Source organism: Megalobrama amblycephala, linkage group LG19 (assembly GCF_018812025.1).
Source record: "Megalobrama amblycephala isolate DHTTF-2021 linkage group LG19, ASM1881202v1, whole genome shotgun sequence".
Lineage (NCBI taxonomy): Eukaryota > Metazoa > Chordata > Actinopteri > Cypriniformes > Xenocyprididae > Megalobrama > Megalobrama amblycephala.
This window is the reverse complement of record NC_063062.1, coordinates 18,700,590-18,726,712: the sequence shown is the minus strand read 5'-3', so window position 1 is coordinate 18,726,712 and position 26,123 is coordinate 18,700,590. Positions and strand designations below refer to the sequence as shown.

General features: G+C 37.0%; 1 protein-coding gene across 1 annotated transcript in view; it reads left to right on the top strand.

Moving 5' to 3' along the window:
* Positions 1 to 18,851, top strand: part of zbbx (zinc finger, B-box domain containing) — a 49,550-nt gene extending 30,699 nt beyond the window's left edge. The window contains exons 6-9 of the mRNA XM_048168118.1: positions 917 to 1,137; positions 5,071 to 5,230; positions 12,023 to 12,180; positions 18,346 to 18,851. Of these exons, the coding sequence (XP_048024075.1) occupies positions 917 to 1,137; positions 5,071 to 5,230; positions 12,023 to 12,180; positions 18,346 to 18,354 (548 nt within the window). The 3' untranslated portion in view covers positions 18,355 to 18,851. The remainder of the gene's footprint in view (positions 1 to 916; positions 1,138 to 5,070; positions 5,231 to 12,022; positions 12,181 to 18,345) is intronic.
* Positions 18,852 to 26,123: the final 7,272 nt, after the last annotated feature.

The following is a 26,123-nucleotide window of genomic DNA, read 5'->3' as shown; positions in this document are numbered from 1 at the left end:
TAATTCTCTTGCAAAAGTGTTTGTGAGCAATGAAGACTGTTTTCCTAATGTAATGATTAGCAATAAGCCACCTAAGTCTGTGTGTTGCAGTGTTTTTCCAGGTTTGCAAGGTATATTTAGACAGAATATGAAGGCTTTTACCATTTAACCATTGCAACTTGCATCACTGTAATAAACATCTGGCTCATTGCTTTTATAAAATGGTGACAGCAGCATTATGATAAATGACACCACTGTTTAATAGATAATAAATAATTTCAAATAATAATTTAAATTCAGTAACTAGATAAAAAAGTTAATCAAGAAAAACTTTGATGCTAGCATGAGAAAGCCTGGCGAAAAGTAGTTTTAAAAGCTAGATTTAAAGTTTTAAAGTAGTTTAAGAATAAAAAGAGTGTGGAGTGATAAGAGAGACATGAAACCAGCACAGCTTTGAAGTAAATCCGATGCTTCATTGTACAAAATATTTGAAAGCCAAATGCAAGATTGACCAAGCTGAATCAAATATTTAATAAACATTGAAAAATTATTTCTAAATGACAAGAACCTGATTTCCAGCATCCCTTGGGTTCCAGTACATCTGCATCAGAGAGTAATGATTATGAAAAAACACCAGTGTAGACATCACCCTTCATTCACACAGCGGTTGTTTCTGCAGTATTTGCTGACTAGCAGAGTGATGGAAACTGTGTAGGATAAGCATTATTAATGCAGGAGGCAGCAGACTGGAAGCAGGGAAGAGAAACATACAAGCTCTGCTAGACCATGTCCAGGCGGCTCGCTGCGAGCATTAGATAAGGACGTATGTTTGCATCCTCACTGCTGGCCTCCTGCTGGAACATCTCTTCTCTGCCTCAGTGTTTTCTCTCCTCCTGTTCTCATGGTTTCTCCTCTCTCACTATTTGTCACTGCTCAGATTCAGAAGAGGAAATGACAGGTGAAGATGCTTTCCTGGTGCCCAGTGAGGAAGACTCATCTGATGAAGAACTGAAACGAATCACAGATTCAGAAGAACAAAAGAAGGACGTTTCCTCTCCCACCACAAACCCTCCAACAGATCCTCATTTCGCTTTCCCGAGCCTCTCAAAGTCAGAACACAACAACACAGAACCGGTCCTGGTTACAGGATCTTCACAGGTGAACTTCAGTTACTTGTAACAGGTTACCACCAAAATAATTTTTTAAAACAAGTTAAAAGACTACAATTCAAAAGGTTATGGTCAGTAAGATTTAAAACATTGTTATGTTTATATCTCTTATGCCCATGAACGCTGCAATTATTTGATAAAAAATTCAATAAAAACAAATATATTTAGAAATATAATTATGTTCAATTCTGGTTTGGTGCTCAAGAAAAAAAATCTTATTGTCAATGTTGAAATAAAAAATAAAAAACAGCATTTATTTGAAATATAAATCTTTTGTAAAATTATAAATGTCTGTACTATCAATTTCGATAAACTTAATGCATCCTTACTGAATAAAAGTATTAATTTCTTAAAAAGAAATCGTACTGTTCCCAAACATTGTATAGCTAATATAGTCATGATAGCTGCTTTGATGGAAATGCAACCACACTGATGTAGTAAAAAACTTGATCTTTCGCAGACTCTGTTTGAACTATTAAGGCCAATTCACACCATGCCGATAGACAGCAACAGACACTTCGTCGGATTTTGTCGGATCAGGGTTGTACCCCTGTTGGAGTCTGTTGGCGTGTGTCGGAGCTTGTTTTCTCTGATTGAACATGCTGAATCGGATTTAGAATGTCTGAGAAGTGATGTGCTGTAATCTGGTGACTCTCGCCATTGGTCTGTCGGTGCAGTGTGAATTGACCTTTACAAAGAGAATATGAGAACTATAAAAAGAATTATTTTGGTAATATTGAATGGCCTTGCAGGAAACTCTTGGATACCAAAGACTTGATATAGAGTTAGATACAGTAGATATTTCAAATAGATACTCCTATGTAATTTAATTGCAAGCTGTGTGAAAGGTAACAGCAGGCACTGACTACTCTCAGATCTACACAGCTGATGAGGGACAAGAAGAAACAGAGCCATCAAGTCGGCCACAAATGGACTATCAGAGTGAGAAAGAGAAGAAAGAGAGAGAAAAGAAAATGAATTAAACACCTGAAATTAAATGTCTGATCAGAAAGTGGACTTATTGCTGCTCGTTTGTCTGAAGATCAGAAAATTTGTGTTCTTAATTACCACCCGCAGATTCTTTTTTCCGCTACCTCATTTTCCATTTAAAGGACACCAAATGGGACTCAATCAAAACATAATTGTTTCTCATTTTCTTTCAATTTAATATATATATATATATATATATATATATATATATAAAATATACAGTATCTCACAGAAGTGAGTACACCCCTCACATTTTTGTAAATATTTTATTATATCTTTTCATGTGACAACACTGAAGAAATGACACTTTGCTACAATGTAATTATGCAATATAAAAAATTGCTGTCCCCTCAAAATAACTCAACACACAGCCATTAATGCCTAAACCGCTGGCCACAAAAGTGAGTATACCCCTAAGTGAAAATGTCCAAATTGGGCCCAATTAGCCATTTTCTCTCCCCGGTGTCATGTGACGCGTTAGTGTTACAAGGTGTGAATGGGGAGCAGGTGTGTTAAATTTAGTGTTATCGCTCTTACTCTCTCATACTGGTCACTGGAAGTTCAACATGGCACCTCATGGCAAAGAACTCTCTGAGGATCTGAAAAAAAGAATTGTTGCTCTACATAAAGATAGCGTAGGCTATAAGAAGATTGCCAAGACCCTGAAACTGAACTGAAGCACTGTGGCCAAGACCATACCGTGGTTTTATTTGTCTGCATGGCTGTCGTCCCAGAAGGAAGCCTCTTCTAAAGATGATACAGCCTGCAAACAGTTTGCTCAAGATAAGCAGACTAAGGACATGGATTACTGGAACCATATCCTGTGGTCTGATGAGACCAAGATAAACTTATCTGGTTCAGATGGTGTCAAGCGTGTGTGGCGGCAACCAGGTAAGGAGTACAAAGACAAGTGTGTCTTGCCTACAGTCAAGCATGGTGGTGGGAGTGTCATGGTCTGGGGCTGCATGAGTGCTGCCGGCACTGGGGAGCTACAGTTCATTGAGGGAACCATGAATGAGCAGAGCATGATCCCCTCCCTTTGGAGACTCGGCCGCAGGGCAGTATTCCAACATGATAACGACCCCAAACACACCTCCAAGACGACCACTGCCTTGCTAAAGAAGCTGAGGGTAAAGGTGATGGACTGGCCAAGCATGTCTCCAGACCTAAACCCTATTGAGCATCTGTGGGGCATCCTCAAACGGAAGGTGGAGCGCAAGGTCTCTAACATCCACCAGCTCTGTGATGTCATCATGGAGGAGTGGAAGAGGACTCCAGTGGCAACCTGTGAAGCTTTGGTGAACTCCATGACCAAGAGGGTTAAGGCAGTGCTGGAAAATAATGGTGGCCACACAAAATATTGACACTTTGGGCCCAATTTGGACATTTTCACTTAGGGGTGTACTCACTTTTGTGGCCAGCAGTTTAGACATTAATGGCTGTGTGTTGAGTTATTTTGAGGGGACAGCAAATCTACATTGTTATACAAGCTGTACCCTCACTACTTTACATTGTAGCAAAGTGTCATTTCTTCAGTGTTGTCACATGAAAAGACAAAATATTTACAAAAATGTGAGGGGTGTACTCACTTCTGTGAGATACTGTATATACCCACAAATCGGTGACAGGGTGTTGGGCTCATCGATGCACGAGGTCAACGAAGGCTATCCCATCTGCAGACCAATCAGAGTGCCTATGATGACCCCTGTCCACCGTCAAAAGCACCTACAATGGGTATGAGAGCGTTGGAACTGGACCTTGAAGCAGTGGAAGAAGTTTGCCTGGTCTGATGAGTCCCGCTTTCTTTTACATCACATGGATGGCCGTGTAAATGTGTGCCATTTACCTGGGGAAATGATGGAACTAGGATGCACTATGTGACGACGACAAGCCAGTGGAGGGAGTGTGATGCTCTCAATGTTCTGCTGGGAAACCCTGGGTCTGGCCATTCGTGCCACCTACCTAAACATTGTTGCAGGCCAAGTACACCCCTTCATGACAATGTATGTGTTCCCTGATAGCAGTGTTCTCTTTCAGTAGTATAATGCACCTTGCCACACTGCACAAATTGTTCAGGAATGGTTTGAGCAACATGATGAAGAGTTCAAGGTTTACCCTGACCTCCAAAATCCCCAGATCTCAATCCAATTGAGCATCTGTAGGATGTGCTAACCAACAAATTCGATCCATGACGGTGCCGCCTCACAACCTACAGAACTTGAAGGATCTGCTGCTAATGTCTTTGTGCAAGATACCAAGGGTCTTGTAGAGTCCATGTCTCGGCGGGTCAGTGCTGTTTTGGCAACATGCGGAGGACCAACAGCATATTAGCTCATTGGTCTCTCTGACTGTCTTTCTGTCTGTCTATCTATCTATCTTAATACTTTTCTTCAGCAAGAATGCATTAAATTGATCAAAAGAGACAGTAAAGACTTTTTGAAAATTTCTATTTCAAATAAATGTTGTTTATTTCCACATTTTTTAGCAGCACAAGTTTTCAACATTGATAATAATAATACAGTTTTCTTGAGCACCAAATCGGCATATTCAAATGTTTTCTAAAAGATCATGTGACACTGAAGAATGGTGTAATGATGCTGAAAATTCAGCTTTTTCACAGGAATAAATTACATTTTAAAACATATTCAAATAGAAAACTGTTATTTTAAATTGTAATAATAAATCACTCTATAACTTTTTTTTTTCTGTATTTTTGAGATTAAAAAATCTTTCAGACCTTAAACTTTTAAATGGTAGTGTATACAGTATGGCACTGAGATAATTAGAAATGTGCTTTGTTTTTTAAAGAATTTTTAATGTTTTTTTTCTTAATTATGACAGTGATTACCATCCACGCATTTTTTACTTTAAGCCTCACAGAAATATTAAATGAATTTTAATGCAGAAATTGAAATTTTCTTCTCTCCCACAGGCCCTCCATTCTGTATCCCAGCGACATCACATCCAGTCGGGGCAATACCAAGACCTAGAAGGGTTCCTCACACTGGGGCTGGATCCTGGAGTCCTGCAACACAGTCCAGCTCCAGCTCAAACCCCTAGAGAAGAGCAGAATGACATGGAGGGTTATCTCGGTATGTAGAGAAACAAAATAAAGGCTCTTTTCTGGCAAAACAAAGCTATATATTTCTATAGGATAAGAGGGCAGGATATAGTCCTTTTTAAAAGTGGAAATTATATAAAGTCAGTCAAATAGCTTAGAACTTCCCATTTTAAAGAAGCTCTTGAAATTTTTGTGCACAGTATACCTGAGATGGTTGGATCAAGATGCCTCTACTCTTAATAATATTTGTAGAGACACGAAACATTCTGTACACTTCAGTAAGGTTCAGTATAGTCAAGTTTTACTGTGCAAACAGCACATTATTCTGTATAAAGCCCTGAAGAAGGGCTGACCTCACGGCAGATTTCACAGGAGCACAAGTACACTGAATATGAATTTTCATAATAACAGAGCTCTCTCAAGTTAAGATGACAAAGACAAGAGTTTAACAACTTCACACTGAAGTCTGAACATTTATAATGGATCAGATGCAATCTTAAAAAAAACACACACACTACTGTATGTCTATTATGCTAACCAAGGCTGCATTTATTTCAGCAAAAAATACAATAAAAAGTTGTATTGTGAAATATAACTTTTTTCTATTTGAATATATTTTAAAATGTAATTTATTTATTTGATGTTAAAGCTGATTTTTTTAGCATCATTACTCTAGTCTTCAGTAGCTAAGTTTCCATATTCCATATTTTATGCGCATTTTGGGATAACGCATAAAAAAAAAAAACACTGGATGGAAATGCCGAGATGCACATAAATTCTAAAAATGTGCATAAAAAAATGTATGTGCTCAAATTGAGGCATATTCGATCTGATTTTATTCGATAAGAAGACATGCACATAAACCAGATAAACTGATCAAGAAACATTTTTTATTATTATAAATGTTAAAGGTGCCATCGAACATTTTTTTACAAGATCTAATATAAGTCTAAGGTAGGGCTGGGCGATATATCGCATGCGATTCTCATGCGCATTTCGTCAGTAAAGCCGGTTCCCTGATTACCGCTAAATCGCCATCACCTGCTTTCAAGCAGAGCGCCATTTAACAGACAGAGCCGTAGTTCACTGATAAGCCACGCAATATCACGTTCATATCGCAGATGAATCGCCTTCGATAATGAACGCGATATTTGCGTGGCTTATCAGTGAACTACGGCTCTGTCTGTTAAATGGCGCTTCATTTGAAAGCAGGTGATGGCGATTTAGCGGTAATCAGGGAACCCGATTTACTGACGAAATGCGCGTGAGAATCGCATGCGATATATCGCCCAGCCCTAGTCTAAGGTGTCCCCTGAATGTGTCTGTGAAGTTTCAGCTCAAAATACCCCATAGATTTTTTTTTTATTCATTTTTTAACTGCCTATTTTGGGGCATAATTAGAAATGCGCCGATTCAGGGCTGCGGCTCCTTTAAATGCTCATGCTCCCCGCCCACGGAGCTCGCGCTTGCCTTAAACAGTGCATAAACAAAGTTCACACAGCTAATATAACCCTCAAAATGGATCTTTACAAAGTGTTCGTCATGCATACTGCATGCATGCATCGGATTATGTGAGTATTGTATTTATTTGGATGTTTACATTTGATTCTGAATGAATTTGAGGCTCCAGAATAAAGTTGTGTTTATGAATTATACAGACTGCAAGTGTTTAATAATGAAAATAATGACGGCTCTTGTCTCCGTGAATACAATAAGAAACAATGGTAATTTTAACCACATTTAACAGTACATTAGCAACATGCTAACGAAACATTTAGAAAGACAATTTACAAATAGCACTAAAAATATCATGTTATCATGGATCATGTCAGTTATTATCGCTCCATCTGCCATTTTTCGCTGTTGTCCTTGCTTGCTTACCTAGTCTGATGATTCAGCTGTGCACATCCAGACGTTAATACTGGCATATGCAAATATTGGGGGCGTACATATTAATGATTCCAACTGTTACGTAACAGTCATGTGTTATGTTGAGATTCGCCTGTTCTTCTGAGGTCTTTTAAACAAATGAGATTTATATAAGAAGGAGGAAACAATGGAGTTTGAGACTCACTGTATGTCATTTCCATGTACTGAACTCTTGTTATTTAACTATGCCAAGATAAATTCAATTTTTAATTCTAGGGCACCTATTACAGTGCATATTTTTGTGTAAACCGTGATCATTTTTTTAGGATTCACTGATTTATAGAAAGCTCAAAAGGATAGCATTTATTTGAAATAAAAATCTTTTGTGACATCATAAATGTCTTTACTGATCCATTGGATGCGTCCTTGCTTAATAAAACAATTTATTTCTTACAAAAAAAGAAAAAAAAGAAAAAGAAAAAAGAAGAAGTTTTTGAACAGTAGTGTACACACTCCAAATCATGCCTCTAAAACCATACTCACTGCAAATTCAATACTAGGTGTTATTTAAAACATCCACTGTGTGCTATTTACATCCTTACCATTACAAATGCATCCCTTATGCTCTAATAATAGAGATAAGACATTTGGAATGCAGCACTTATGTGGTTCCAACACTAATATATGACCACACTTTAATGAAAACCACAACCATCTCTCTTAACAGTGCATTTTGTGCAGCAAGTGTTGTTTAGATACCTAATTATTCCATACTTAGATGGATTGGCCATTGAAGAGAGCTGCTAGCTTAAAGATGAGTGTAAAATATGCCTCTTTCTTATACATTCATTATTTCCTGGAATTATCCTTTAGCTCCTTACCGTTAATGTGCTACCTTGGCGAGGCCATTAGCCCATCTATAAACACTAATATATCTCTTTAAACAGCTGAATTTAAAACCTTTATTTGAACAGGCAGAATCTAAATATGCAAAAGGCAGTTTTTATCTAATATACCGTAAAAAAATGAGGCATCTATTTGGTTCATTGAGCTTCAAGGTTAATGAAAACCAAGGACAAATAAGTCCTTGTTTCAGTTTCGTCTCTGTTTTCATTGGCTGGTAAGTCACTCCATCAGTTTCCTGCAAAGTCTTTTCCTTTTCTCATTTTTTTTCTCTGTCACAGTCGAGTTGTTTTTATCGGCCTGTCTATGCATCTGCAATCCCTGACGTGCACTGACAGGAGCAGCGGCCAGTCGGTCGGAAAAAGGCTTAATTACAGCGGGCGTTTAAGATGGCAATAGAAGGCACACATGTTTAACCTTCAAACAGTCACTGTGTGCAGTCATGCTGGTGTGTGTTGGCTCATGTGGTTTTCCAGCTAAAGCTTAGGGCTGGCAACCAGTAGTTTGATGGTTTGAAGCCCACAAGGATTGAGCCATGAATTGCTATTGTGTCCTTGAACCCCAGGTTAGATTAGTCCCTTTAAATGATGTATTCCAAGTCATTTATGATAAGAGTGAATCTCTAAAACCAAGAACATGCCAGGTTCACATTTCACACCAAAATCAAAAGAACAAAAGGTAACACTTTAGAACACTGTTCCGTCATTAATGAATAACTACACAGAAACAAATGAGTAATGCAATATTAACATTCTAGTAATTACTATTTTTTCATACCTCCCAGAGGACTACTAAGAACTACTACATACAGGTTCATAATTAATGTGAATAATGCATAATATATAATTAAAGGTGGACTCAGTAGAATTTAAAAAAAAACTGTTTGGAAGTTAGTCAGGCCGACACCAACAACAAACGTCTAACCAATCAGCATTAGGGGGTGTATGATGGTCGAGGAGAGAGAACGAGCAAGAGGGAGATTTAGAAAAAAACTAACAAAAAAACAACGACTGCAGAACGAGAGATGGAACACAATACAAAAGCTCAAAAGAATATCACTGGAATGAAGGTTTATGACTGGGCAAGCGCTTTAGGACCACGTTTATATCAAAGACTGTAGAATAACACAAGACGTGTCACTCGTATTGTTTTGAATGGGAGAAAGTGTAACGGGCAATATGGCGGAATAAGTCCGGCCTTCTAAATAAGAGCCAATCGCCGACTGGTAAAGTCATCGCATCACTTTAGCGGCCGTTAGAATCACCGGTTTCTATAGAAACAGTCAGACGTGCGCCTCCGAAGAGACGCGCATTTAGGTCTGCGCATGCGCATTAGCTTGATCCAGCCTGAAAAATACAGTTTTTTTGTCATGATTCAAGCATTTAGAAACTAAATTTATGAGCCGGTTGTTGTTAGATTTTATTGGTGATTTCAAATATGAAATTTAATCGTAAGGTTGGCGAACAGTTTTGGAGAATTTGATGTTTCCCCATTCAAAGAGATTGCATGATGCCCAGGATGCCTGAGAGGCGTTTCAAAGATGGCCGCCGAGTGAAATGACTTGTCTTAAAGGGACTTTGTTTATATTAGGGACTTTGAAACTGCTTCAAATGTGAGTAACACTGGGTTTGATTGTCTGGAGCTGCTGTGTTATTGGCGACAAACAAGGAACACTTTGTATTTACTCTTGTGTACTGTACGTTCATTTTTTGTGCAATCTTGTTGTTCATTCATCATCTGCACTTTATTTTTCGTGAAGCATTTTGTTGCGCGTCAGCTGTGCAGGTAAACCACAGAGAGTTGTGCAGGTAAACCACCACACACCGACGACTGCGAGAGAATATGGTGTTTAGCGTCATTGTTAGTGCACTCACCTCGCCTACCGGCAGCAATCGGGCCAACTCAGAGCAGGGTGGTTAGGATTGGAATGTAAGTTTTGGAGGTGGAGCAATGAAGAGTGGGGTGGGTTTGTTTGGGTTGATTTCAAATATCAACAATGTCCAGTGTTTTTCAAAATCTACTGATCCCACCTTTAATTCTAAAGTGAACATGGTAACCCACTAGTAATGACTCAAGTATTACCAAATCTTTCAGAAAGAATTACTAATTATTTGGAACAGTTTTCTAAAGGGAAAACAATGATAACTCTCTAGTAATGGCTGAAGTCATTGTAAACTTTTGAGGTTTTTGTAAAATTTTGGATAATTGGTTCTGACGGATTTAGTAATACTTGGGTCATTACTAGTGGGTGACCATGGTTCACTTTAGTATACTGTTCCAAATGGCCATAATTCCTTTAGAAGCATGTAGTAACACTTACTATTACTATCCAAAACCTTACAAAAACCTGTAAAGTTTACAAAGACTTCAGTCATTACTAGGGAGTTATCTTGCTTTTCACTTTAGAATATGGTTCCAAATAATTAGTAATTACTTATGAAGGATTTGGTAACACTTGAGTCAGTACTAGTGGGTTACCATGATCTTTACTTTAGAATCAATTATACATTGTGCATTACTCTCATGAATTATGAACTTCCTAGTAATTATTAGTAGTCTTCTTGGAGGTATGAAATAAATAGTAGTTACTGATTAGCTAATAGTGAACTACCTCATTCAACTAAGCGCAATTACTTACTAATTCATTAACCAGAGTTTAGTTAATAGTAGTTACTAGAATGTTAATATTGCGTTACTCATTTGTTCCTGTGTAGTTATTCATTAATGACGGAACAATATTCTAAAGTGTTACCTTTTGTTCTTTTGATTTTGGTGTGAAATGTGAACCGGCATGTTCTTGGTTTTAGAGATTCACTCTTATCATAACTTAGTGACTTGCAGTACATCATTTATAGGGACTAATCTAACCTGGGGTTCAAGGACACAATAGCAGTTCTCTAAATAACAGTATTATTAAGTGTTACCAAACAAAATAATAAATAATATTTTTCTTGCATTGTGTTAATTTTTTTGACAATTGACCATATTGTCCCACAAAATTCTCATTGTAATGCAAAAATAAATAAATAAATAAAGGATTTAGAAGGAAAATGTACTTAACCTTCATGAAAATAATGTTACAATGCAAAAAATCTTAATGGACCTAAATAGCTTCATTTTCTTTAGGCATAATAGGCTATATTTCTTTCTTTTTTCTTTAGCATCCAAAAGTCCATGAAAATGAGGCAGTGTATTTTCAATAAGATGAGATAAAATATTACTGCATAGTATTTGGTAACACTTCATTTACTTTAGACATTCTACTTTAGACATTCTACTTTGCAACTGCATGTCAACTACCAGTCATTAGATTTTTAGTATACTCTCTGCTTAATATCACTTTGTTTTGACACTCCTATAAGCAACTTTGCAAGTGCTACTGTTCTACTGTTCAAATTCTACTAACCCTAACCTAACAGTCTACTAAAACTCTAATGAGAGTTAGTTGACACAAGTTAAATGTAACCTTATATTTACCTTAAAGGGTTAGTTCACCCAAAAATGAAAATTCTGTCATTAATTACTCACCCTCATGTCGTTCCACACCCGTAAGACCTTTGTTCATCTTCAGAACACAAATTAAGATATTTAACTATAAATTATAAATTATATAAATTATAAACTATAAATTAATGACAGAATTTTTGTTTTTGGGTGAACTAACCCTTTAAACAGTTGATGGTGACAAAGAGAAGTGGATGTAGAGGTCAGATAGCTGGTGCATAGTGTGCACACAAACGGTGTGTGTGTGAGTTTTGCAAAAGAAGGGCCAACTTATATCTACCGACACAAAAATCCTTTCCAACTTTTGTATTTGTTTGAATGTGGTCCTCTTGCCTTCTGATGTTGAGTAACTCTAATCTGAGTCTGCATGGGATGCTGTTAGGAGGTTACACATTCAGTGTCAATATTTAGAGCTGTGAACTTCTAGTAAACTGTATGTTAGTTCTGATCGTGGCTCACCTTCAAGACAACAGTACATGATGATTGTTGTCTTGCTGTGTGGAGATCTCATTGTTTGTTTTCTTGCATCATTTTCTTGGTACTGTAGTTGCAGGGCAGGAGTCCTGGAGATCTCGCAGCAGTTTTCAGCATCACGCAGAGGAAGGGCTAGTCACTACACAGGTGAACGGCAGACCCATCAGTAGCACCCCTCGTCCATTCACACCATGCTATGGCAAATGTCATCACAGAGGCTGTGCTTCTCAGGTAATTAGCCTTCATTTCTTGAGAAATTTTAGATTTAATTTGATGTGAATGAAAAGGGGCTGTGAAGAACATAACCTTATTTTGTGACATTATTTTTTTTTGTGGAAACCACTGTTTCTCAGGATTCTTTCATGAATAGAAAGTTGATGAATAGCATTTATTTGAAATATTCAATTCAATTCAATTCACATGTATTTGTATAGCGCTTTTCACGATACATATCATTTCAAAGCAGCTTTACAGAGAATGCATGTCAACATTATAATTTAAAGAATGCAGTTAGCAAATAATGTAATAATTTAGGCAATTAATTTACAATCACTGTTAGCAGTTCAACTGAACATAGAAGCAATGAACTCCTGAAAAATGAATTACATTAACAATAATTAGGATATAGAATTTTGGGAATGTGCATGTTGATCCAGATGATTGCATCTTCTGAAGTCCTCGCAGGAGTTGGCGCCGTCTCTTCATAGGTGTTGGTCATCTGAGGTCTTCTTAAGAGCCTGGATCCAAACTGAAGCTGATGTCCTCTCTAGTGTTTTTTCAAAACAGAAAAGCAAATGGAGAATAATTAGCATAGCTGCTGTTCATAACATTAAGCAAAGAGAGTCATGTGCAATTGATCTGATATGAGATGCATTATGTGAATGCTTGGCTAAAGAGATGCGTCTTTAATCTAGATTTAAACTGGGTGAGCCAGTCTGAGCCCCGAACATTATCAGGAAGGCTATTCCAGAGTTTAGGAGCCAAATGTGAAAATGCTCTCCCTCCTTTAGTGGACTTAGCTATCCTAGGTACAACCAGAAGTCCAGAGTTTTGTGATCTTAAAGAGCGTGAAGGATTGTAGGGCGATAGAAGATCAGTTAAGTACACAGGAGCTAAAACATTTAGAGCCTTATAGGTCATTAGCAATACTTTATAATCGATACGGAACTTAATAGGTAACCAGTGTAGAGATGATAAAATTGGTGTTATATGATCATATTTTCTTGACCTGGTAAGAACTCTAGCAGCTGCATTTTGTACTAATTGTAGCTTATTTATTGAGGATGCAGGACAACCAGCTAATAATGCATTACAGTAATCTAGTCGAGACGTCATGAAAGCATGAACTAACTTTTCTGCATCAGAAATAGATAACATATTCCGAATCTTAGCAATGTTTCTGAGGTGGAAGAAGGCTGTTTTTGTAACATATGAAATATGATTTTCAAAGGACAAGTTGCTGTCTAATATAACACCCAGGTCTTTAACTGTCGAGGATGGAGTAACAGTACATCCTTCTAAATGCAGACTGTAGTCTGAGAGATTCTGTGTACAGGTTTTTGGCCCAATAAGTAATACTTCAGTCTTATCTGAATTTCATAGAAGAAAATTACTAGTCATCCAATGTTTTACTTCTTTAATACATTCTGTCAGATTGGATAATTTAGAGATTTCATAATTTAGAGATTTCATCTGGTTGTGTTGAAATATATAACTGAGTATCATCGGCATAGCAGTGGAAACTAATTCCATGTTTTCTTATAATATTGCCGAGTGGCAGCATGTAGATTGAAAATAGCAGAGGGCCTAACACTGATCCTTGCGGCACTCCATGGTTTACTATCGTGATCTTAGATTTTTCCCCGTTTATATAAACAAAATTGTGACGGTCTGATAGGTACGATCTAAACCACCGCAATGCCTGGCCCTGAATACCAGTATAATTTTGTAGTCGATCTAGGAGTATTTTATGATCTATAGTGTCGAACGCAGCACTGAGATCAAGTAACACTAGTATTGAGACACAGCCCTGGTCAGAAGCTAGAAGTAAGTCATTTGTAATTTTTAATAGAAATATTTCTATTAAATAGAATTTACTAGAAATAGAAATCTAAAATAGAAAAATGATCAATTGAATTCATCCTTGCTAAATATATATATTTTTTTTTCACAAAAGGAATAACTCAATAAAAATATAACTACTGACCCCAATGTTTGAAGAAGTGTAATTCCAAATGAGAAAGTGTAAGATTTTCAATGAATTAATCTCCTGTGTAATGCACAAGTCTTATGAACTACTTTCATGGTGCTTTTTCATCCTGTTTTATGTTTGAAATCCCCTGGTCACTGTCTGCTTCCACTGAATGGACAATTTTTTGTGTGTGCTCCAAAATCAAACCGGTTTGGAAGACATGACGAAGAATAAACAATGACAGAATTTTCATTTTTTGATGAACTATCCCTTCAAGGGAAGGTGTCTATTTGTTTCCTATAGTCTGTTTACCACATCTAGGCCCTTGTCATACACTAGAAAACAATCTAAGTAAAATAAAACCTTCAGCTCTCCTCTTTCTTTCCCTTCTGTGTGCAGACTTAATCCAGACTTATACAGCTAAATCAGTGTTTAAAATGTTGAGCCTGCCTGATGTCATATCTTTGCCGTGACTAAATGATCATTTACAGAGAGTGTCCGCCAACCCTTCGGACACGCCGTTACGGCCAACGGGACATCAATGACATGGCTGTAGAAGAGTCGCGCTAACGCTCGGCAATAGCATGATTTATTGGCTCGTGCCCGTAATTAAAGCCGAGCTGATTCCTGAGCTTTCTGTGCCAGCACACGCGGCTGAGGTTTCATAAAGAGATTACTGTGGGTTGCTGTATGCGGGAGTGCAGGGAATGCGTCCAACGGCGCGCTCCTCAATCTCTCAGCTCAGCTCAGATCAGCTCAGCTAGCTAGCTTGGATTATCAGTCTTGCTTTCTCTACCTCTCGACATGTCTTCCTCTCTGTCTCTCGGCTCATCAGTTGCAGGTCTGCAGAGGAGGGAAAAATAATCTGTTTAACAGCATGACAGCTGTGATTTCGGCTGGTGCAAATCAAAGCGTCAGATATCTGTCCATGCTCTCTTGCCTGCTTTTCTCTTTCTCTCTCTCCCATTCATTCTCTTTTTGTCTCATATACTTGTGTCAGGTTAGACACGGTAGAATGAGCCTTGTGCATTGGGGGACACTCAATATTTCCCGAGTCCAAATCGTAGGAAGTGATATCAGCTAATACACAATCACTCCTGCTACAGTATGCCACTTGGGCATTTTAGTTTTTAAATAAATCTTTTAGGTCAATGAATCATTCTTGTTTGCTTCTACACTACCGTTCAAATTTTTGGGATCAGTAACATTCTTTAAAGAAATTTATTCAGCAGGGACGCATTAAAGGTGCTAAAGAGGATGTTTTGTTTTATACATTTTTGCAATATTACTTGAAACTGTCTTTACTAACTGATAAAAGACTATTTATTAGGTGCACTGAAAGTAATAATATTAATATACATCATCTGTGCACGAGGTAGGGCCTTAAAAACATCAGCCAATCGTTTACGCGATCAGCTGCACTCTCCAGTAACTTTCCACACTCCACAGGCGCTGCATGCAATGTTTTTGTCAGAAGACAGGAGTAACAACTGCAGATTATGAGTTACCTGCGGTGAGTCCGAAATAATGAATCCAAAAAACACGACACAGCGAATGCCGGTGGTAAACACTCGTGTTCCAATACTCGTGCATGAGTTTTGGGAGGCGTTCCTTTGAAATGAGCTGTCAAGGAGGGGGGCTGTTCTTACGCATGCGCTCATTTAAAAAACTCAGTAACAGTCTTTGGATTCTCAGTCGACGAAAAAATCCTCTCTATCACCTTTAAATTGATCAAAAGTGACAGCAAATACGTTTATAATAATAATAATTATATATATATATATATATAATATATATATATATATATATATATATATATATATATATATATATATATATAATCTACTTAAAATAAATGCTGTTCTCCTGAACTTTCTCTTTATCAAACAATCATGAAAAAAATGCATCAAGATTTCCACAAAAAATTTAAGCAGTAGAACCGTTTTCGGTATTGATAAAAATAAGATTTGTTTTTGGAGCATCAAATCAGCATATTAGAATGATTTCTGAAGGATCATGTGACACTGAAGACTGGAGTAATGATGCTGAAAATTTAGCTTTGCATTATGCACTGGAATAAATTATGTTTTAAAATATATTAAGATAGAAAATGTCACAATATTACTGTTTTTACTGTAATTTGATCAAATAAATGCAGTCTTGGTGAGCAAAACAGACTTCTTTCAAAAACATTTTAAAAATCTAATAATTGAACGGTAGTTTATACATTGACACATTTTTTTGAGTTATATCAACTTGATAAACTTAATAAAATTACTTTTAAATGATTCAGTTGATTCATATTATGGAAAAAAAAAAACACTCACTGGTTGCCACTTACAGATGTAATGATGCAACCTATAAAAAGGAGTCACTAAACAAATGAACAGTCTTTGGTGAACTGATTCAAAAGGTTGAATCTGTTTTTTCACCCCTACTATAATGTTAGCTTAGCACTGTTAGGTGAACACGCAGCCATCCAGTTAGGACTTCAGTTGACTATCAGCAAGTGAAAGATCACACAAGACAAGAGGAAGCTAGGGAATATAATGAAAAAGTCACATAGAAGAGAGAAAAGTGAATATTATTGTGATATGCTGGATTAGAGAGCATTTAAAGCTCTGTCTGATTGAAGCCGATTAGGTCAGTGTGTGACAGTAAATAATTCTGACCCGGCTAACTTAAGCTGCCCGTCCCAGGACTGTCTTCCCATGTCGTCTTCTCTGTCACTTGCTTTAACATCTCTCTCTTTCTCTCTCTCCCATAATCTCTCTATTTCTCGCTAGCCACAATTATTAGTATTTGCTAGAAACTAGACCTATTACTGTTATTCATACTTGTGGATAGGAATCTGAACAGACAATTTACTGAACAAATTAAACTTAAACTTTGATATGTAACTCACCTTGTTCTGTCGTTACTTACATAGTTCAAAGATTTGGTGTTTGCCGAAACCATAGTTCAAATGAACATTCGCAAACTACATCGCAAACTTTTGTGGTTGGAATGACAGCTCTTGAGTTGTGCATAGTTTCTTGTTTTTATGACATGTGGACTTAAATCATTATCTTGAGCAAAATAAGCAAGTTGACATTAAAGGATTAGTCCACTTTTAAATAAACTTTTCCTCATAATTTACTCACCCCCATGTCATCCAAGATGTCCATGTCTTTCTTTCTTCAGTAGAAAAGAAATTAAGGTTTTCGATGAAAACATTCCAGGATTTTTCTCCTTATAGTAGACTTGAATGGGCACCAAACACTTGAAGGTTAAAATTAGTTTCACTGCAGCTTCAAATTGTTCAACACGATCCCAGATGAGAAATAAGGGTCTTATCTAGTGAAACCATTGCTCATTTTCTGAAAAAAAATTTAAATTATACAAATGCTCATCTTGAACTAGCTCTCTTCTTCTTCTTCTTCTTCTCTATTTGAATTCCAGCAGTGTAGACACTGCTAAGTGTATTACTGCCCTCCACAGGCCAAAGTTCGAACTAATTTTTATATGCAATATGCTAGTTCAATAGTATATAACAATTAGATTTTAAGCATCGTTTTTGAAGAGTGTGCATGTGCGAACATGCTCTAGTACAGGGGTCTCGATTCCTGCTCCTGGAGGGCCACTAATTAGGTCCAACCCTAATTAAACACACCTGAACCAGCTAATCAAGGTCTTAATATAGGCAAGAATATTCCAGGCAGGTGTGTTGAGGCAAGTTGGAGCTAAACTTTGAAGGACAGTGGCCCTCCAGGAGCAGGATTGGAGACCCCTGCTCTAGTACATAAGAACGAGCCTATGTCTGAATCTGGAAATAAAGCAAAATAACTGAGGAAAATGAGAATTAGTCCTCAGATACCATGTCCATAATTTATTGCAAAAAATCTTGCATTAATTTGATCTCAAACAGACTAATTTAAAGAAGTTATTACTCCACCACCTGCGTGATCATTCATCATCATTCACCAACGTGGCTGTTTGCGACTATACGGTTTCGGTAGTCGTGACTAGCTAGTTGATTTTGTTCAACGATGCGTCTTACTATGGTGGTGAAGCAGCAAGTTATGTCGTTGTGCAGAAAAACACACCCCTGGTTGGGCCAGACATGAATGATTCCCCAAATCAGAGGGTGTGTTAGCAGCTGTTTTCTTACTGTTTCTCTCACATGTCTTCTTGTATTCTCATCCATCTCGTATTATTCATTTTAGGCACCATAAGCAGATGTTCTCCCATCTCTTTTCGGCCTCCGAGCACCGAGTCTCGTCGGCCTGACTCGTCAAACTTCCCGCTATCTCGTGCCGCCCAGGAGATCAGGGAGGTCCAGACTGTGGAGCAGCTCGATCTCCAGGACTCTGATGAGGAAGAGGAGGATTGCCTCGCCCTGGCCTGCCTTGAAGAAGAGTTCAGAAATATAAGCACTACACCATTAGATCGGGGTGAGGAGGCTTAGTAGCTTAGACTTAATTTTTCAAAATAAAATCAATATTCATATTTTTTTAAAGATCAGTGTAATATAAATAATGGACAAGATGATATGAATGTTAGATCTATAGTGTATAGTTAGTTAGGCTTTTATAGATATTAATAGCTATTATTTGGTGCAGATTATTACAATAAAATATTAGACATATTCAGTTTCAAGATTTCTCTTTTTTGGGGGGCGGGAGAACTGTCACTAAGTGATAAGGGCTTTCAATGCTGCAAAAATAAAAATATTGTTAAACATTTGTATATGAATTCTGAAACCTTCTGCTGTTGTTTACTGAGTAAGAACCAAATATATTTTCTAATATCTACTCCCATATTAAATATCAGTACAATTTAGTTTAGGGTCCAGTTCTCACTATCAACTAGTGCTTATTGGCTGTTTATTAGTACTTATAAAGCACTTATTAATGCCTCTCATCTGCATGACCCTTAAAGGGATAGTTCACCCAAAAATGAAAATTTGATGTTTATCTGCTTACCCCCAGAGCATCCAAGATGTAGGTGTCTTTGTTTCTTCAGTAGAACACAAATGATGATTTTTAACTGCAACCGCTGCCGTCTGTCAGTGGTATAATGCAAGTCAGCGGGAACTTGGACTATAAGAGTAAATAAAACACAACAGACAAATCCAAATTAAACCCTGCGGCTCGTGACGACACATTGATTTCCTAAGACACAAAACGATCAGTTTGTGTGAGAAACCGAACAGTATTTATATCATTTTTTACCTCTAATACACCACTATGTCCAACGGCATTCATCACTCGATTCGTTTGGTCTGATCGCGCTCTGACAACGGCAGTGATGTCTCGCTCTCATTGAAGTATATGGGTTTAATTTGAAGTATATGGCATGAAGTATATAATTTGAAGTATATGTAAATAGCAATCCGCCATGGCACGAGCGCATCTCGCTCTTAAAGGGAATGGGAGATGACACTTTGATTGGTTTATTGAACGTTACGCCCATTACTCATTAAGAGAATAGGGACAACCCATTTCAAAAATGCGCCCCGGCGCACGGACTGTTTTTCCGTCGTTAAAATAGCAAAAGTGGATTTGGACACGCCCTGAGTGCACCTGTGCCGTGCGCTTTACACTTTGCGTTTAGATTGTTAAAATAGGGCCCTATGAGTTTATTCGTAGTTAATAGTTAGTTAATAGTGAGAATTGGACCCTAATCTAAAGTATGACCCAAATATTAATTTCATATGAACTGCAGTGAAATTGTACTATAATATGGTACACTTCATAATAACATCTATATAATTTCAAACATTATATACTGTAAATACAGAATTAAATACATTTTATATATACTGCTAGATTTTTAAAATGTTTTTGAAGTATCTTTTGCTCACCAATTACAATTACAAATATAGCTGCAAGCAGCAATTACGGGGCCAAGCACAAAAACGGCACAAGAAGCCAGCCAACACAGCTGGGAGCATCAGACCAACAGCAGCATTGAGCAATTAGAGACCTATTAAGATAATTTTAGGCAAAAAGATGAAAAAATGATCAAAAATGAGGATTTACTGGTTCATCACTTTCGACCAATAGGTGGTGCTGCGACCAAATTCATGCTGTATAGTCAGAGTGAGTCGACAATGACAACCGAAAAATTTTGGTGTCAATATGTCAAAGCATTGCAGAGATACAGCTTCAAGAGTGTGTTTTGCATCATGCCTCAAATTCATTGCTTCGGTATACGAAAATGGTTTGACTTATCAACTTGAAATCCATAACTTTTTGTCGGCATGGTCTGAAGATGATACGGTTCAATTTTGGTGAAAATCGGAGCAACGGTCTAGGAGGAGTTCGAAAAAGTAGGTTTTTAAAGAAAATAAATATGGCGGACAGGAAGTTCAACTGACTATGGCAAATTTGATATCTATGTTCTCAGCATGACCCAAGGAATCTACAGAGACCAGTTTCATTACAATCGGTTAATATAGTCAAAAGTTATTAGCATTTTTGTAAATTTTGTTATAACTTTTGGCCACAAGGTGGCGCTGGTCCGAAACTTCTCAGGCTCCTTGAGGGCATTGTCCTGATGACCCATACCAAGTTTTGTAAAGATACGTTAATGCGTTCGTAAAATACAGCATTTTAGCAAAAATTCAAAATGGCCGACAGCTAAAACGGCCAATATGGAAAAATTGGATATCATTCGACTCGGCATGATGCCCCGAATCCAATGAGTCCAAATTTTTGATTTTTGGACAAACCCATCAGAAGTTATAAGCAAAAATATCCATTTTTCATATCTCCGCACCACTAGGTGGCACTGCGCCGAAACGCTGCATGTTGCCTCAGGTCATGCTTGTGATGACATGTACCAAGTTTGGTCTGAATATGATAAAGTGTTGCGGAGATACAGCCTTATGTCTATTTTCGCAAGCACTACGTACAATTCGTTCGCCTGTTTTTCGAAAACGGTTTGAGGAATCAACTTGAATTCCATAACTTTTTGTCGGCATGGTCTGACGATGATCTGGTTCAATTTTCGTGAAAATCGGAGTAACGGCCTAGGAGGAGTTCGAAAAAGTATGTTTTTCAGAAATTCCAAAATGGCGAAAATCGATTCGGCTTGACCCAAGGAATCAGAGGAAAAAAGAATTTTGTTTCTAGCCCTTATGGTTCAAAAGTTATTAACATAAACATAAGTGCAACTTTGGACAGCTGGTGGCGCTAGAGGGATTGAGTTAGAGACTCCAAATTTGCTATGGACATAGATCAGACTGTCCTCTAACGGTGTGCCAAATTTCATAACTTTCCCGCAAGCGGTTCTATGGGCTGTCATAGACTTCAAGAGCGGAAGAAGAAGAAGAAGAAGAAGAAGAATAAAAAAAAAAAAAAAAAGAACGCCAACAATAACAATAGGTGCCTCCGCACCTTCGGTGCTTGGCCCCTAATAATAATAAAAAAAAAAAAAAAGAACGCCAACAATAACAATAGGTGCCTCCGCACCTTCGGTGCTTGGCCCCTAATAAAAACAGTAACATTGTTTTCTATTTTAATGTATTTTAAAGTGTAATTTATTCCTGTGATGCAAAGCTGAACTTTCAGCATCATTACTCTAGTCTTCAATGTCACATAATCCTTCGGAAATCATTCTAATATGCTGATTTGCTCAAGAAACATTTCTTATTATTACCAAAGTTGAAAACAGTTGTGCTGCTTAAAAATTAAATGTTTATTAAAATGAATAAACCATGATACATATTTTTCAGGATTCTTTCATGAATATAAAGTTCAAAAGAACAGCATTTATTTGAAATAAAATTATAATAGTAACATTATAAATCACTTTACTGTCACTTTTGATTCATTTAATGCCTATAATGAATGTACATAATGTACATGCATCATTAAGAATGTTTGTTAATAACTTTCATGAATGATAAATGAAAGTCTGCTACCTATAACATTAATATGTTCTGATTTTTCCCTAGCACATACATATTTGCCTAACCGCCCATCTGTGTGACGAGAGATTCAGAGATGCACGTGTCCCGCAAAACAGCACACACCATGCGCTGGGTACCTGCTACCGTGGCAACTCTCTCATTAGATCCCCTTATTAGAGTCAGCTCATTAGTGTTCAGTCTGCACACTCATTAAAAAAAGCCTCTCTAGCCCAGCACACGCGTTCAACCTTGATTAATTTGCTTATTTCAGCATTCATTCACATCCCGTAGGTGAACAGACACACTTATACGCTTACACACAAATACAACTGCCGAGACCCACCGCAGAGGTGCAGCTCTCACGCGCACACACATGTAAATCCAGCTAAACCTAGCCAGATCTCTTCTTCTCTTCCAAGATTACTGCCGATATCTGTGTGCTATGGTTCTCATTCGCTTTTAAAAGAGATTCAGCAATTTAGTAATGACATACAGAAAGAAAGAAATCTTGAGTGGACATCTTTGTGTATTTTTCATAACATGGTTGCAAAGAGGTTTTTTTTTTATAACCAGAATATTTTTGGAAAGTTGTATTTTCTAAGTTGTGTCGGTTAAATGATCGGCAGAAATAAAAAACATGACAATTAATTAATGATATGACAATGTCATGTGCACTACCAATCAAAAGTTTTTTCAAAATTTTTTAAATGTTTTTGAAAGACGTTTCTTCTGATCACCAAGGCTGCGTTTATTTGATCAAAAATACAGTAAAAACAGTAATATTGAGGAATATTAATAGTTTAAAACAATTTTCTATTTGAATATAGTTTAAAATATAATTTTTGAAAATTACGGAAGAGGATTAGGGCCAAGCAATAATAAAAAAATAAAACCATCTCGAGATTAAAGTTGTTAAATTTCGAGAAAAAACTCATTCAATTTCGAGAAAAAAAGTCTAGATAAAATGTTGAGGATAATGTCATTAAATTACGAGAAAAAAGTCGTTAAATTACGAGAACAAACTCGTTGAATTTCGAGAAAAAAGTCGAGATAAAATGTTGAGAATAAAGTCATTAAAGTACGAGAACAAATTCGTTAAATTACGAGAATAAATTCCTTAATTTAAAGGATTAGTCCACTTTTAAATAAACTTTTCCTGATAATTTACTCACCCCCATGTCATCCAAGATGTTCATCTTTTTCTTTCTTCAGTCGAAAAGAAATTAAGGTTTTTGATGAAAACATTCCAGGATTTTTCTCCTTATAGTAGACTTCAATGGGCACCAAACAGTTGAAGGTCATAATAAATGTTCTACACGATCCCAGATGAGAAATAAGGGTCTTATCTAGTGAAACCATCACTCGTTTTCTGAACAAAAATTGAAAATTATAAAAGTTTTAACCAGAAATGCTCATCTTGAACTAGCTCTTTTCTTCTTCTCCTCTATTAGAATTCCATCATTGTCGACACTGCTAAGTGTATTACTGCCCTCCACAGGTCAAAGTTTGAACTAATTTTTATATGCAATATGCTAGTTCAATAGTATATAACAATTAGTTCAAACTTTAACCTGTGGAGGGCAGTAATACACTTAGCAGCGTCTACACTGCTGGAATTCTAATAGAGGAGAAGAAGAAGAGAGCTAGGTCAAGATGAGCATTTCTGGCTAAAACTTATATAATTTTCCATTTTTTTCAGAAAATGAACGATGGTTTCACTAGATAAGACCCTTATTACTAAAACTAATAAAACTATAAAACTAATTATGACCTTCAACTGTTTGGTGCCTATTGAAGTCTACTATAAGGAGAAAAATCCTGGAATGTTTTCATCAAAAACTTTAATTTCTTTTCGACTGAAGAAAGAAAGACAAGAAAGAATTTGTTCTCGTAATTTAACGACTTTGTTCTCGTAATTTAATGACTTTATTGTCAACATTTTATCTTGACTTTTTTCCTCAAAATTTAACGAGTTTTTTTCTCGTAATTTGACGATTTTATTCTCATTTTATCTCGACTTTTTTTCTCGAAATTTAATGTTTTTTCTCGAAATTTAACAACTTTAATCTCGAGATGGTTTTATTTTTTTATTATTGCTTGGCCCTAATCCTCTTCTGTAGAAAATCATTCAGAAATCACTCTAATATGCTGATTTGCTGATGTTGAAAATAGTTGCGCAGCTTAATGTTTGTGGAAGCTGTGATACATTTCTTTCAGAATTCTTTGATGAACAGAAAGTAAAAAAAAAAAGCATATGAAATAGAAATAGAAATAGAACAGTATGGGCCCCATCATTCACCTGGCACAAAGTAAAGTGTTTTTGATCAGCCCGACAGTTATTTCTTTCAGCACTCATGCCCATCTGTTCGTGCTGGTCTGAAAACAAGGTGTGTTCAGCCGCATTGTTGGCGTGTTGATTTTGACAGAAACTGCGCCATTTAAAAAAAATCTGTTCTAATCTGCCATGGCGCTTTTAAATTTGATGCCCTAATACCTGCGAAAGCTTAGAAATAGATCATTAAAATAGCCCTATAACAGTACTTTTGGTCAATTTAATGCATCCTTGCTGAATAAAAGCATTAATTTTGTTAAAAAAAGAAAACATTTCACCTACCCTAAACTGTTGTATGATATATTTCTAATTATTTCTCTTGCCTCGTTCAAAGATTATTTTTTAAAGTGTTTTTGCTTATATGTGTGAAGGGGAAGTTTGCAAAATGAGGTATGTTAGAAGCTAGTCTACAGTAAAGTAACCTAAAATGTTATCTAGGTAGGAAGCTAGGAGAAAGATTTACCAAATACCTCCCCCCTCTGTTGCCAACATCATCCACATTCTTAAATTTCAAGATTGCTACAAGCGTTTTTTAAAGCATTAGTTGTAAACCATGACAGCTTGCTCTGAGCAATAATTTAATGTGTGTGTTTGTTGTTGTAATGACGGTATAGATGGTACACATTGGTCCTCCAGCAGTGTTGCTTTACCTTTCCTGTCAACATTATGCGTGTAATATAATATTAGCATGTCTAAAGGCTGTGGCATATTTTTGGAAAGTGTTTTGTATTTTCACCATGGCTCAAGAATTGCCTGCAAAACGGTCTTATCTGTGAGCCTCGGTTGTGTATATGTGTATTTGTGTACGTGTTTGTGCACGATTAGACAGACAAATCTCTGCTGGAGGCTGACTGCTGCTTTGCTTTTGTTGCGTAGTGTGCTGTATGGTGCTGTAACGGGATTATAAGGCCTACTGAACACAGTATTTGTGTGTGTGTGTGTGTGTGTGTGTGTGTGTGTGTGTGTGTGTGTGTGTGTGTGTGTGTACAGGAGTATAAAATATCTCTTCTATCAACGCACTTTCAGACTGACCAGAGCTCTGTGCCCGACATGCACGCTGCCACACACAATACATATTTACTTTTTTATATTTTCTCTCTCACTTTATGTAAAATTTTTCACAAACAAGAACATTAATATCTATGTCACACTTTCACTCATGTTTCTTTCATGTCATGGCAGCAAGAGCATGTGTGTGTGGGTGAATCTTGTGGAAGCTGAAAAGAAATGTCCTGGTTATTTCACGCCAAAGTCAAACGAGAAATTATATTTTGCAAAACCAGTTTGAAGCTGAATTTAAAAATTAGGATGCATTTATTTTGCTTGAATGACAGCAACACTAGAGCTGACATGAACAAAACCTGATGATGATCATGTGCTTCAGTGGAAGATCTAACCATCTGTACAAAGAGTCACATGATCAGTGCCAGTAATTATTTGTTTAGTGTCCCAGGAAGAGTGCAGAGACTGAAATATTTCTTTGTCATTTCACATCATAATTTTTAACAGTTTTCAAAATAGTAAAACTGTCACGTTGTGTTGTTGTTTCAGATGCAGTTTCAAGGACCTTTATGCTGTGCCCAAAACAAAGACTATAGAATAACACAAGACACACATCACTAGTATTGTTTTGAATGGGAGAAAGTGCAACGCACAATATGGCGGAATAAATTCCGCCTTCTAAATAAGAGCCAATCACCGATTGGTAAAGTCATCTCGTCACGGCAGCGGCAGTTAGAAGCTCCGGTTCCCAT